We start from the raw sequence: 15,042 nt of genomic DNA on the forward strand, positions 1-15,042 counted from the left end.
ACTTTTCGCTTTATTTTTACCTAGCCATTCAATGTTGCTACTTCAAGGGTTCCGTTTTGTGCCAGACATTAACCTTTGCAGTTAGCTGAAGTAGACGAATGTTCTATGCTCAAGGGCTCAATCCTGGCGAGCCTGTTCAATTGCCATGCTAGTTTAATGGATATTTTCATCATAGCATGCTCAAGCTTATCGTAACAATGTCTCTGATATCTTTCTAATGTCACAAATAACTCACTGTGTGTAATTCATGGAATTGTCACCACTGAGCTAACTAATCACGAGGAGGGCTAATGAATATGTCATCAAGGCTCTGGATTACTATATGCATTCACAAGTGAATAAATGAGTTAAGTGGAAAGATTAGTACCTAATGCCATGAGAAGATAGTCAATAACATGTACCTAATGCCAACTTTCCTTTTCTCGGATCCAATCCCAAGCAGTGGGAAATTGAACTATTTGCCACTTTTAGATTTGTCAATTATCCAAATGCCCTTTTAGGTTTGCACTTTTTTTTCTCCTCTTAAAAGATGTCTTCTTAACTATTTGCCACTTTTACCTACGTGGCATTCCAACATGGCAACGGAGGGGTAGAAACTGGTGTGGGGCCCACTAGTCAGCCTCTCCTCTCTCCTCTCTTCGGTACGGCGTGGCGCCGTACCACGCCCACCACCACTGTTGTTCCACCAGCACCATCGCCGCAAGGGCCCCGTCCGCCGCCGCTACGCCTCCTCCGCCAGCTCCACCGCCGCGAGAGGCCCATCTGCTGCCACTACGCTTCCTCCTCCACCGGTGCCGCTACACCTCCTCGGCCGTCGCTTCCACCGCCGCGAAGAGCCCCTCCGCCGCCATCTCCACCGCTACTCAGCCTTCATCGCCGCCACTCCAGCCTGACGATGCGGTCACCTTCACCGTTGCCGAGCACGGCAACGCTGGCGTCGACGAGCTGGCCACGGATGACCCGAGGGAGGTTGCCAAGATTGCGCCGCTCGTGCCGGCGCTCCCGTAGGGCGGCGCGGTGCTCGCCGTGTAGGCCACCGTGTTGTTGGGGCCGGCGGCGCCGCGCAGCCTCGCCCTCGGCGTCACTGTGCACCACGCCGCCTGCGACGGCGCGAGCGCGACGCACTTCCTCCACACTTGGGTTGCCTCTGCTCCGCCGCCGGTTGGATCCTCACTAGCTGCGACAGTGCGGCACTGCGCGGGATGGCTACGACACCCGGAGGTGGAGAAGAAGGAGAGGAGAGGGGCTGACGGGTGGGATCCACGTTTCTTTCCATGCGGGCACGACACGGTGGCACGCCACGTAGGAAAAAATGGCAAATAGTTAAGAAATCATCTCTCTCCAGTGGCAAATTATTAAGAACAAACTTATTAAGAGGGGCATTTGGATAAGTGGCAAACCTAAAAGTGGCAAATAGTTAAATTTCCCGAGAAGCGGCGAGTGGACCAACAACATACACACAAAAAAAACAAAACTTTTACTATCTCCGTCCCAGTTTAGTTGTCACTTTGACTTTTTCTTTGTAACGTTTGACCATTCGTTTTATTTAAAAAATTAGTATAAATATAAAAATATTGATAACAAAGCAAATCTTAAACAAAATAAATAATAATTTTATAATTTTTTGAATAAGACGAATGATCAAAAGTTACGAAAAAAACTCAAAGGGACGAGTATTTTGGGACGGAGGTAGTATCGATCACATTCTAGTACTATGGTAGTACTAGTCTTTACTTCTCGGTTTTCTTAAAAATCGACATATAGCACTCTAAAAAACGCAGATTATCAGCTGTTTCTCTACCAAATAATTCTTTCATATGCAAAGCCATGGGAAAAAATGCAACACGCCTCTCGCTCACTTTTTAGATTGATTAAATCCAAGGGATGAAAATTGTGTGTTGCGCCAGATGGAACGATTCAGATCATCCGTGTCCAATCCCCTCCTTCCTTTTTTGCATAGTGGAGTAATGCGGATCGGGATTTGGGAGTAACCCTATGTTTGGTCTATTTCTCAACTTTTTCTTTAAACTTTCAACTTTTTCATTACATAAAAACTTTCATATACACATAAACTTCTAACTTTTTTATCATATCGTTCTAATTTCAACCAAACTTTCAATTTTGGCGTGAACTAAACACACCCCTAGTTAACCATCCTGTGGCGACGGAGGGGGAAAAAAAATAATAGGAGATGGGCAGCAGCGCCAAGCTTCCTTTGGTGGATATTGGGGAGGAGGAGGAGGCGTTGGTGTTTGAAGATGAGGAGAAGACCGAGCTGATTAGGGTGCAAGACTTCCCATCACTTTAGCCCTCGCTACGCCTTCGACGACTCCAGTAAGCCCACTTTTATTTCCTCCTCTCTTTTTCAGCTTCTCTCGGTGGCCTCGCCTCGCCAATTAGGGATTATTATTTCTGCAAATTTATCTATCTATCCTGTTTGATATCGCCATTATACACACACCACTAGGGTAGTGTCAGTGTGCTTGAATTCTGTCTGGTTCATGTTCTATTAGCAAAACATTGTCTTTCTCTTTTATTTTGGGGTTAAGAGATTGATTGGCAAGCTAAATACCTGTGCCTCAACTACGCAACACATTTAGCAACGTCCCTCAATAAATGCGCTAAAGCAGAAACCCTATTAACTACAACAGGTCACTAGAAAAACAAAATATTTGGATCGATCAGACCCATCTGGCTTGGTGCCCTCTTGATAAGAACCACTAATTCTATTTTGTATATACAAAAGCATGTCAAATAATCCGCAATAGTACGAGCCAATTTGATTTTTCATCATGTAGCACGATGGTTTCTGGCTGAATTGAAGTGGAATATCAACTTAACAAGCAGTTTCCGATCTTTATCTTTTTCGTCTTTGCTTTGCTTTTCTTTTCTTGTCACTGCTTGTCTGGTAAATAATCCCTAAATTTCATATTTCTGTTTATCTTACTTCTCATCCTCAACAAGATTAATGCCTCTATATGTGTGCTTATCTTACTCCACATTGTCACTTCAATCATTTAACTAAAGTTGGATTTATGACTCGAACTTGGGACATTACAATTAACAGCTAAGGGCATCCACAATGCTATTATTTGGTAATAAGTAATGCTACTACTTAACTGCAACAACTGTATGTCCCATGCGTTATACGGAGGGACCTATCCCAAGATATGCTCGCCCCGACGATGCCTTGCAGATCCTCTCTCTCCAAGTGATAGAAGCAAAAGATGGTCTTAACTGGCCGCTACATGTCTATGGCTTGGTTGCCACCAGGGATTCTGTAGATCAAAAGCGCAACCTTCTTTTCAAGCGCACAAGGGATAATCGTCAACTTCTGACTCCACAGGTTAGATATCTTGTAATTTCCTCTTAACTTTATTGTTTCTCATTTTTCTTGGAGCTTGAAGTCCTCAACCTACTACAATTTCTACTAGTAGATTACTACTGTTCTATACACTAGTTTGTATAAATGTGTTCTCTTTTTGGAGATTTAGTGCATTCACAGGCTGGTTGCACCTAAACTGTCAATTGGAGGCATGTTTACAACTCTTCTTTGCACATAACTCATTGGTACAAACTGAATTGATAGAATCGGCACCACTGGTATACCTATACTTCTTTTAAAAGAAGGCAATTGTGGTGTTCGCAGTGAATCTTCCTATTGCAGCTTTATATAAATTGATAATGTTACCAACAAACAAATATAATAGGATTGCCACATATATAACCAAGATGGGCACTCCCTGTTGAAAATAAATGAATAACATATTGCGTGCAAAACATAGATTAATTTTGTTTATGTTAGGCAATATTTTGTCATTCTTTCTTCCTTTGGTAGCAAAGTCAGGCATTTACCTAGTCTATGGAAATAAAAGATTGTGATGGACACTATATGCTCTTCAACTGAACTTAATATGGATTGGTTGCATACTGGTTCCTTTTTATGCGGAAGGAACTAACAAATCAACTGATCAATTGGTTGTGATGCCTGCAGGATTCATATTTGCAGTTAACAGGTCCATCTCGTGCAGTTTTGTTAATTGATCCAGTTACTTTTGAAGTTGACCTAAAAGTAAAGGGCAAAACAGAGACCGGTGACAAAGAATTGAGCTTGAGGGTCTTTACGCACCACATGGCTCCCTCATATGTAAAGTATTCTCCCATGATCCGCAGATGTTTGTCCAGCAAGCATAGTGAGCTTGAGTTGGCATATGTTGTACTCGCTGATACAATTGAAGCCACTATGGTTAGTGTCCAAGTTATTGAGGGGTCATGGCCAGATCATATGCGAGGGAGGGAGGGGATTTCGTGTTGCTTGATTCTCGAGATGGAAGAATGCCTATCAATTGTGATGGTGCCATTGAGCTTTCAAGGCATGTGGTTTCTGTGGAATCAAGGGGAAAGCTGGGTGTTGACGTGGTGGCCTCGCAAGCCGACAAGAGTTCAAATATCGTTTCGAGAGGCAGGGTTATTTTCACTCCTGAAAAGGCTGGGAGTAGTAGTGGTGTATTCAATCTTGGGTTTTGTAAGGTGGAAGCTCGTGTTTGTTGGTCGCTCCTGGCAACAGAGAAGCAAATGCGCTCCGGTCGTTGATCAACACCAGTACTCCCTTCGTCCCATAATATAAGAGATTTTGACTTTTTACTTGTACTGTTTGACCATTCGTCTTATTCAAAAAATTTTGGAATTATTATTTATTTTATTTGTAACTTACTTTATTATCCAAGATACTTTAAGCACAACTTTTCGTTTTTTATATTTGCACAAATTTTTTGAATAAGACGAATGGTCAAACAATGAAAGCAAAAATCAACCCCTTATATTATGGGACAGAGGAGTATATGGAAGCAAGACGTTGAACTATGCTGTCATCTATCTGCCTATAATTTATACCTCATTGTATGTTAAAGACGGTTGCAGCTAGTATGTTAATTAAAATACCATGATGCTTGTAGGTGAACTATTATTCTAAGGCAAAAATAAATGTAGACAAGTATTGCATCACAGATTAGCTACTAATAGCTCCTATACAAAGCAATGCGATCACTTAACCAAAAATAGGTGGAGCACAAATCCTTCAGCAACATCCCCTAAAATATTCGTTCAGATTAGCTACTAATAGCTCCTATGCAAGACATTGTAAATGGTCAACCAAAAAAAAAACATGGAGCACAAATCCTTCAGCAACATCCTCAAAAATATTTCATTCATATGAGCTATTAGCTCAGGTTTACAGTCACGTGACGATGAATGCCTGGTCTGCTTGGTTTTAACTTGTAATTACACCACATACATGTTGATATGATCAGCATGCAGTTATCACATGAAAGATCACCAGCCTAGCTAACGATTTCTAAATCATCACATGAACAGGTGAAAAGTAGTAAACTGCAAGATATAGATTACACAATCGCACATAGTGTCAATGTCTGTCTTCTATCTTCTACAGCTACTAATATCTACTCCCTCCGTTTTAGGTTATAAGATATTCTAACTTTGGTTAAAGTCAAATTAGTTTCAATTTTGACTAAATTTGTAGACAAATATAGTAATATTTACAATACTAAATTAGTTTCATTAAATCAATAATTGAATATATTTTCATAATAAATTTATCTTGGATTGAAAATGTTACTACTTTTTTCTACAAACTTGGTCAAACTTAAGTCAAAACGTCTTATTTTTACCTAGCCATCCAATATTGCTACATGCTACTTCATGGGATCCTTTTTGCCAGACATCAACCTTTGCAGTTAGCTGAAGTTCAAGGGTTCAATCCTGGCGAGCCTGTTCAATTGCCATGCTAGATTAATGGATATTTTCATCATAACATGCTCATGCTTATCGTAACAATGCTGTCTCTGATATCTTTTTAACATCTCAAATAACTCACAGTGTGTAACTCATGGACTTGTCACAACTGAGCTAACTAATCACGAGGAGGGTTAATAAACATGTCATCAAGGCTCTGGATTACTAAAGAAATAGCAACAGATGAAGTGAACTGTGCAAGAAAGGGCAGCACGTCTACTCCTGTAGTTCTGTCATCTACTATACAGTGGTATAATAAAGGCCTATGGTAACGGGAATTCGACAAATTTCCCTCTGTTGGGGAGGATGGAAAGGATATAAAAGGACCTAACATTTGGTATATGTATCACGAAGGCAATGCCAAAAAATGGTTCTAATTCTTTGCAACAAGGGCAAAAACATTTCTGTTGCATGGCTTGTCCTTTCTTTACACCATATAGAGTAACCAGGTGAATTTGGATCTGTCACCCTCTGGAACCCACTGTGGTTCTCTTCTCATGTACAGAGTCTGCGGAGTCACTCTCAGTTTGGATCATTGCTTTCTTGGCGAGCTCATAGCCTGCAAAGTTCATTGCTCCGAGAGGAGCAATCCAGAAGAAGCGGGGGATCGCACCCTTGAACAGTCCGAGAGGTCCCTCATTTCGAAGGATGGAGAAAACTATCAACTGCATGGAGACTGGGGTGCCTGGTGGAGCAGTCATCATCCGAGTCTTCATCACATCAAAGGGAGTTGTGACAACTGCTGCAAGCCCTCCAGACAACGCTCCCACTGCAATAGTTTCCCATGGTTCCAAGTCTCTGTTCAACACATGCTGTGCCGCCTACAATAACAAGAGCATATGACATGATCATTAGATTCGTCAAGGCACAGGGCATAGTTCTGAATCTAATGGCATTGCAACAGAACTAGGTATTATACAGATCTCAGTCCATTAAAAGAAAAGGTTCAGCAACTTCCCCGTAACTATATTTTTGTATTTTGTATATCCAGTCGAACAAAATTAAACTTCTTAAGAAAAATAGTGATCTGAGAAAAAGAATAGATGCAGAAGAAAACAAAACAACCTTACTGCGGGCAATCTTCGAGGAAAATAAAACAAGAAAAAACAATTCAGTCCAAGGACATCATTGATTGGCAGGTGGATAGAAGAAAAACTCCATTGAGATGCCATTTCAGAAGCATGAAATTCAAATATGCAGAACAGATTTTTTTTTGCTGGGTCGGCAGAAGGAACCGGTGACCAAATTTCATTAAGATTGGGAGGAATAAAAACAAAGTACAAGTAGTTCTCGCTTGCATTAAACAAAGGCAGCTCACTGCACCTTTCAGTCAACAAAATATAGATGGAAGAAAACCAATTTTAAGGTATGGTCCAAAGAAACAATAAGAACTCACGATACCTTTTTAGCTTCTGCATAAAGACACATTCCGGCAACATAGAAAGGAACCTCTCGGCAAAGAGTGGCCCCAGTGCCACGGAAGAAGCCCTTTGGACCATCTTTTTGCATGGTACCAACAATGGCCTCCCCTACATTATTGAAGATTCCAGCCTGCAAACGCTGCTTAAGAACCTCACAAGGTATACGGACTGCTGTTCCCAGGATGGTGCTGCAGAAGGAAGAGAGTGATTGCACCTGCAAAACAAACATGTCTATCATCAGATTTTCATATATGCAACATTTTCTTGGCCAATATACTAGGTCAAAAAATTTTAAGTTCATTGAGGCAGACAAGTTTCATGATGACTAGACTCAGCTCTCAATTTTCTGAGAATAATTAGCTCTTGATGAACTAAGATTGGTCAAAAGCCATAACTAATGTAGCAGAGGGCTTGACACAGGTTACATTTTCTGTTGTTGAGACTGACAAGGTGGGTATGGGATTCCACATACCCATGCCAATGACACAGTGAGTAGCACATGCAAAATTTTGCACAAGGAATAGGAAAGCATACCTGAATATCTGGAAGTGTTGGAGCAACACTTTTTAACACAAGCTTGCTTGCCTCAAATATTCCTGTTCTCAAACCATGGCTGCAAATGGCAGGATGTGAATATGCAGCCTACATTCAAATTTGCCTCTAAAACTCTGAATCGACACTAACCTTGAAAACTGACCAAGAATTGCGGGGATAGAACCCCGATAAAGTCCTCGGAGCCCAATTTGTGGAAGTGTTGATATGAGATCAGGAAATGAAAGAGAAGATGCTTGGACACGTGTCTGATACAGTTTAGAAAATAAAGAGCTTGAATCAGAAATATCATAAAACTGTTAAATTTCTCAAGCAAAAAAAAATCCATTAGCATAAAATCTAGCAAGTAAATTCATTATCGACTTTCTAAAAAAAGTAAGGCAAGTTCATTGCAGGTAATGCCTTGAGTGAAGGGCGATCATTCATAGAGGAAAACTGGAAAAAGAAATAGTACAAATAAAAAGCTCCTGCCAGTAGTATGCTTTGTATAAATTTCTATTTGATTGCATCCCATGATATTCCCATGGAACCTGCTAGAAGCAGATGGTGTTTGTCATAATTATCTAAAATTTAGTATGTTGGATTTTATTCGCTCTGTCATTAAGACATCCTCTTCTAACAAATGCCATCAAGTGAACGCACTGTTGAATCAGTGCTATCGGTTAAGTTGTTTACACTAAAAGGGTTAAAAAGTAACAAGTTTGTGTACCTTCATTGAATCAATGGGATGCATCACAGAGGTAGAAAGTGCACTAGCAAGACCTCCAGCTAAAGCAGACTTCAGAACACTTCCAGTTGATATCTCTACCGGTGGAGGAACAGCAACCAAAGTAGCAGCTTCAAACCAAATGTTCCTAAATGCATTCACAAGTGAATAAATGAGTTAAGTGGAAAGGTTAGTATCTAATGCGATGAGAAGATAGTCAGAACATGTTATTATTTTCATGACTGGTCAGATATTCAATTTAGATGAAGGAAAGGGTTATTGTGTAATGGTTCAAGATGCAAACATGGATTCTAACGCAAGACATCAACATACCGAGGGTCATCTTCAAGGCGCTCTGAAGGAAGCAGGAGCATGAAATTGCGAAAATGGCTGTAGGAGATTGATTCTTCTGAATCTGCATTTAGGTACCGCAGCATGGCAGCAGCATTATCTTCATTGGCCGGAAGGCCTGCACCTTTTAAAGATGTGAGAATTTGATTTTTGTGAAGTGTCCCAGACTTGCTCAAACACAGGGTGGTGTATGCCCGCAATATTGTTGGCTCCTTCTGCTCCATCAAGGACAGAAATTGTTTCCACCCAATTGATTTTGAAAACAAGTTACTTCTGGTGCGCCGTAAAAAATCCCGAGCATACCTCCTTGGCAATCGCCTCTTTCTCATTGCAACTTCAAGGTCTTCCAGGGTGACTTGACCATCACCATCTCTGTCTAACTCCTCAAAGAATCGCTTTCCTGCAGAAGCAACAAAAAAGAGCTTAGGATATCAACATGCAAGAGTTACCTCCATCTATTTCCAATAGAACAACAAAGTAACATCATCAGACATAATATTTCAGTGATATCAATGTCATACCAACAGCATCAAGCCAATATCTGGAGCTCTAGTTATCTGTACATGATTGTACACCATTGGGGAATTGTGTTATGCATATTCTGAATCTGAAGAGTCTGAAGAGTCTGAAGTAGTGCATATGAACACACAAAAGAAATAAGATACTACAATCATGTTGTGCTGGAAGTAATAAGGTTGAGGACTTGTAATATTTAAGTAACACATACTGCATGCATTTTCTCGGTAAAACCAGAAGAATACTGAGTTAGAGAAAACACCTTATCCTATATCTGCGTACTTGAACAAAACCATGTGAATCTTTGTAAGAAAATCGCAGGAATGGTAAAGAAACTAAATTCAGCATTTATCCTACAGTTGTTAGAATTAGTGACTGTCTTATTGACACAACAATGCTATCATGTTATTAGATGTCATGAGACAAGAAAAATATTGTTAAAACTGAGGTACAGTATTGCTAAAAAGAATTGAGGTGTAGAGAGTAAAAAAGGATAGCAATCAAGTGTGTCCATTATAGGCCAGTAATAATTAACAAACGATGTTACAGTGCATAAGGCAATTTTGGTGATGGGAGAATATGGTTGGATTGAAAAATGAAGATGGTATGTACCTTCAAATTCTGCATATCGGAAGAAGTCGTGCACAGAGAAGAGTTTCTTCTTGTCTGGATGAGTATCAGGGGATGGCAAAGACCTGGCAACCAGGTGTGGAACTAGGTCAATCAACTCGGTGAGTGAGAGTGTGGAAAGTGTGGAGCGTAGGCGGTCCACGGGGATGTTGAGCAGGCGAATCCGTGGTGGTGGAGAGTGATTGTCAATCTCTTCATTGTCCTCGGTTTGAGTTGGAGTTGGAGTTGGAGGTTGGTCTTGGTGGTGGGCGGAGACAGACGGTGTGGAGAGGATGCCTGCTGGTGGCGAGGAAGGCGGTGGTACCCCAACCATCTTTGCGAAAGGGAGGTTGGAGAGGAAGGCATGGGGCTTGTTTTCATGGAGGAATAATGTGTCCAGATGTAGCTTGGATTTGTGCTTGTCCAGGACCTCCTGCAGGCTATGGGCCAGGGAATCGAAAGCAGTGCAGAGAAGGAGGTGGAGCTGCGGCTGCGGCGGTTTAGGCTTGTGTTGGGTGCGGAGGAGGAGGAAGCATGGAGAGGGGGGAGACCTGTGGAGGAAATGAGGAAGAAGATGATCCATATTGGATCCGGCGGGGGCGGGGGGCAAGGGAAGTTGGAGGTGGGCGAGGGCGGCGCGGGCGGCGGCCACCATGGGGTGCTCTGACTCCGACCCGGACATAGCTCACGACGACGAGCAGCAGGAGGATTTGCGGCGGCCGGCGGGGGGGAGTTCCCCGGCCGACCACACCACCACGAGAGGTGGAGAAGCGGCGACCCGACCAACAACACACAACACACAAAAAAAAAATGAGAAAAAGCAAACACTATAAACTACTAGTAATAGTAAATAAATATCCAACCTAGCCTACTTTAGAAAATACTCCCTCCATTCTAAAATATAAGGCACAACCACCCTTAACCCAAAGACCAAGAAATAATTATTATCATCTTATAGTTTGGATCATCCTAATAAATATAATTCATGCATCCAATAAAATTAGATAACATGAGAGTAGAGGATTTTAAAAAAGTAGTAATTTAATAGAGAAGATGTCATAGTTAATTGCATACTTATATGTATGCCTTATATTATGGAACATCTAAGAAAATTGGTTGTGCCTTATATTATGGAATGGAGGGAGTAATTGGTAATTTTCCGTTCGTCGCGCCTACATCTTTTATCCATCACATATGCTTTGTTTTCCGGTTCTATTACCAATTACTCCTCTTGTCCTATCAAGTTTCCACTCAGATATATAAGAGCCGAGTCTAATTTTATTTCCAAACACGGCCCATGATGCCTAGATTTTTCTATGAGCAAATAATCTCATCGACCATTGTAAAATGGTTGAGCCTAATTAATCTTCTGTGTATCTGAACTGGTCGTGTATAAACCTATGCTGCAAAAACCCAGACCATGCAATCTGCAGCATCACCCGCACAACATCCACATCCATCAACAGACGTTGTCAAACAACTTCGCCTTGACCTCCAACTGCATGGTCTAGATGCGTCGCTCCATTCCAATGTGCCTGGGATTTCAAGCTGCTTAGGAAAACACACGTCGTTGACCCACACCAACAATGGCATCCATGGGGCCCTTCCTTGGGCACGCGGAAGCCTAGAAGCAACGATGAAGTCACCACCTAGCCGCAGCGATAGAATCTTGGTTGTGCCGAGGCAGTTGTTTGGCTTGCAAGATGGCATTGTGAGACCTAAAAACAATCAAATAATAGCAAATCGGATTCTACTTGAAGAGAGAAAGAGCACGTGAACAAGAGGAAATTGAGGATGACAATGAGCCCAAAAAGAGGGGCTAATCCAGTTGAGGACACAACAACTTCGTTTGTTTTTCTTCACATTATATCGTCTTCTAACTAAACCTCTAGAATTAAGTGCTCAAGGTGAGCAAAAGGTCATTCAACACGTTTCATTCGTCTGCCACTGTCACAATCGCTCTTTTGTACACCGTTACAACTTACAAGTAGGTCAAGTATCTCGCTAGCCTACTTAAAAGTAGTGTATTTTGATTATCCATACAAGTCATTTCCATCCGTCATTTGCGTGCTGCATGGCCCATTCAAGTGAAACGGATAGTACAATGTGAGCTTGTCATCTTTCTCCAGCATGCAATACAATATGTCAAAATGCCTACGAGGCTTCACACGTAAATGTCAATGCATCCAAGTGGATATGGAGACAGACCTGTGCATTGCATGCACCGATTCGAATCCTTTCATCGATGACAATTTTTCATACAATTTTACCTTTACAACCCCATTGGCCATTGGGGAATTGTAATATGAGTATTTTGAATATGTAGAGTCTAAAGTAGACACGGGAGAACGAAAAACAACACCGGCCTAGGCTGAGGCTGTCAATGATGCTACCACACGAGTGGCGGCGCTACCCCTCCCCTCTTTCTCTCCATCTCCCCCCTCTTTCCTTTCTCCTCCCTTTTTTTTCTCTTTTCCTCTCTCTTGATTCTTCAGATCCGGTAGCGCCTTTTGAAATCCACCTCGTCGGTGATGGTGATGAGTCTGGTCGGCGGTGGCACTGCTTCATGCGGGAACCAAACAAGGACTGGAGGGGCACTTGCGCGCTGTGGTGTGGCGCCAATGCGATGGTGGGCTGGAAGCATTAGTATAGGTGCTGAGCTCGAAGGTGGTCGATCTACCCTATCTCAAGCCTGACGTCCTTAAGGACCATGAATGGTTTGGTGGCAAGGCAGGGTGCCGCAACAAGTGTTGGTGATGACGACCGCAATGGTGGCCTTTCTGCCCTCCAGAAGGAGGTCGGATCTATTGTGCCGCATCGGATGGTCTACCCTACGTCCTCAGCGATGAAATAGCGTCTTGGCGGCGACAACATGGTGGTGTGTCGAGGCGGCAATGAAGGCTATGGGAGTCAGCGGTGGCGGGTGCTCAATGTTGGCTCCTCGAACACACATGCCGGCAACACGGTGGATGGATATGGCCTAATGGCTAAATACCCCTATAGGTGAAAAAAGGTTGCTGAACCGAGATGACCTAATTGCCAGGATTACGACAGGTAGGTTGTCAATGCTAGCTACGGATGGGGCATAACACTAGATCCAGGGCCTAAGTGCCACTAGATTTGAGATGTCTATGCCCAAGTCCATTCATGTGTGTCAAGCTGCGTTGGAGGGGCTTCTTCTCTGTCTCTACTGGATGGTATCGGCAAGGAAGGCACTAGGGATAGAAATTGTTAGATTTGGATCGATTGGATTCGCCCGATTACAGGGCAAGGTGACAAAGGAGCTAGACGGATGTGAATGAAACATGGATGAGGGGTCCAGGAGTTCACACTACATATCAATGTCGACTCGGTGCGATTTTTGGTGTGGTAGGATTCATCAGGCAGCATAAGGGTGAAGCTTAGTTTTTGAGTATTTTCATTTTCCTTTTCCTTTCGTTGTTCCTTATTTATGAGATTTAAAATATAAATATTTCTTTATCATTTGTTTGTTCTTGTGGATATAGAGGCTAGATTTTTATCTATTATCTAAACTTGAAAAAAAAAGTAATGAGTATGAACAATAAAAGAAATACGATAGTGCAATCATGTTGTGTAGGAAGTAATATGGTGGAGGACGGCTTATATTTAAGTAACATACGTCATGCATTTTCTCGGTAAAATCAAATAATACTGAAACACCAAACACGTTTGTCAGGGTTACGGATAAGGCATACCTTCTATCCTACGACTTATGAAATATGCTGATAAGGTTCGCGTACACGCATCGTTTCCATGTACAACGTTTGGGATTTATCCCAAATTATGGAAAATATCTTTATGAGTCAAGCGATTTCTAAAAGTCCTACTCGGAAGGGATAGAATTTCTGTTATACTGTATCGGATCAGATATCCTCAGGTCTTTCTTGGGTCAAGATGATCTACGGTATAAAAGGGGCCCCAGGGAGGGGTACAGGGTATCGAATTTCATCGCCAACACACCCACCATAGCTTACAAAGCCGGAGAACACAGAGCCAAGTCGCCGGGAGATCTCGTCGGTATCATCTGCTTCGTCTACTCTCTTTGTAATCGGTTCTCATCATCATCAATCCCATATAAACTGGACTAGGGCTATTACGTGACAAGAGACCCGAACCAGTATAATCCTTATCTTTTGTTTGTTTGATGTCATATTACGTAGACCCTCATTCCAACGTATCCTAATATTTAACTCATCCGGTCTGCGAGTATCACTCGTTGACATCGTTTTATTTGTGAGACCTACTATTTTTCTAATTTTGTGACTATAATTGTTAAGTATTTTCTAAACACCTTAAGTTTTTCTTTTAAAAAAAGAAAACTAGTTCTCGAAAGGATCTTTTGATACCGGCACACAGAGCTCCTGATTTTGTAACAACATGTCATTTTAAAAAAATAGATTTCATTGGAAAAAAATATAAGAGAAGATAAATTTACGTGAAATTCTCGTAATTTACATATTTTTAAGTGTATACTCTTATTCGTTGAGAAAATATTTTGGGTGTGTACGGAAGATGAAATTAGACGGAATACATCATTAGCATATAATTAATTAAGTATTTGATATAAAATTTTTAAAAATAATTAATATAATTTTTTTAAAACAAATTTCTTATATATATTTTTTAAAACACCGTTTATCAATTTGAAAAGCGTGCATAGAGAAAACAAGGGAGTAGAAGTTGAAAAATGAGAGAAATCCTATAAATTTTTCTACTATTATATTGTGCTTGGCTAGCATAGCAAACCAGCTGATTTGGCATGTATCTGAGCTATTTATTATATACCGTTCGAAATCCTGTCTTTGTAACCAGCAACGACCGCTCTGAGATTGGTTATGTTGTATAAAAAAACTCCATTTCTTTTAATATAGTTACGTGCAATCCTTTTTACGTGTTCGTAAAAAATAAATTAGAAAAAACAATTTAGTTTAAAATCTGAAGCACTTCGGAATATATAAGTGGGAAATCGCTAAAGGATGTTTTTTTAATGAAATTTGTATACCCTACTTTTGCGAGTACTCCAAATCATAAGAGGGGATGGGGGCGGATTGGGAG

At 41.4% G+C, this 15,042-nt stretch overlaps 1 protein-coding gene and 1 pseudogene across 1 annotated transcript; one reads left to right on the forward strand and one right to left on the reverse strand.

Annotated features, from left to right (window-relative positions):
- The first annotated feature begins 2,191 nt into the window (after positions 1–2,191).
- On the forward strand, positions 2,192–4,415 carry LOC127754565 (uncharacterized; annotated as a pseudogene).
- Positions 4,416–5,945: 1,530 nt separating this feature from the next.
- LOC127755249 (calcium-dependent mitochondrial ATP-magnesium/phosphate carrier protein 1-like) lies at positions 5,946–10,770 on the reverse strand. The gene is made up of 7 exons (XM_052280907.1): positions 9,970–10,770; positions 8,824–9,241; positions 8,494–8,638; positions 7,917–8,032; positions 7,767–7,845; positions 7,213–7,446; positions 5,946–6,632 (listed from the first exon to the last, which is right to left on the reverse strand). The coding sequence occupies exons 1-7, from the start codon at positions 10,646–10,648 to the stop codon at positions 6,276–6,278; spliced, it is 2,028 nt and encodes a 675-aa protein (XP_052136867.1). The 5' UTR covers positions 10,649–10,770; the 3' UTR covers positions 5,946–6,275.
- Between the last annotated feature and the right edge of the window lie 4,272 nt (positions 10,771–15,042).

The sequence above is a fragment of the Oryza glaberrima genome, chromosome 11 (assembly GCF_000147395.1).
Source record: "Oryza glaberrima chromosome 11, OglaRS2, whole genome shotgun sequence".
NCBI lineage: Eukaryota > Viridiplantae > Streptophyta > Magnoliopsida > Poales > Poaceae > Oryza > Oryza glaberrima.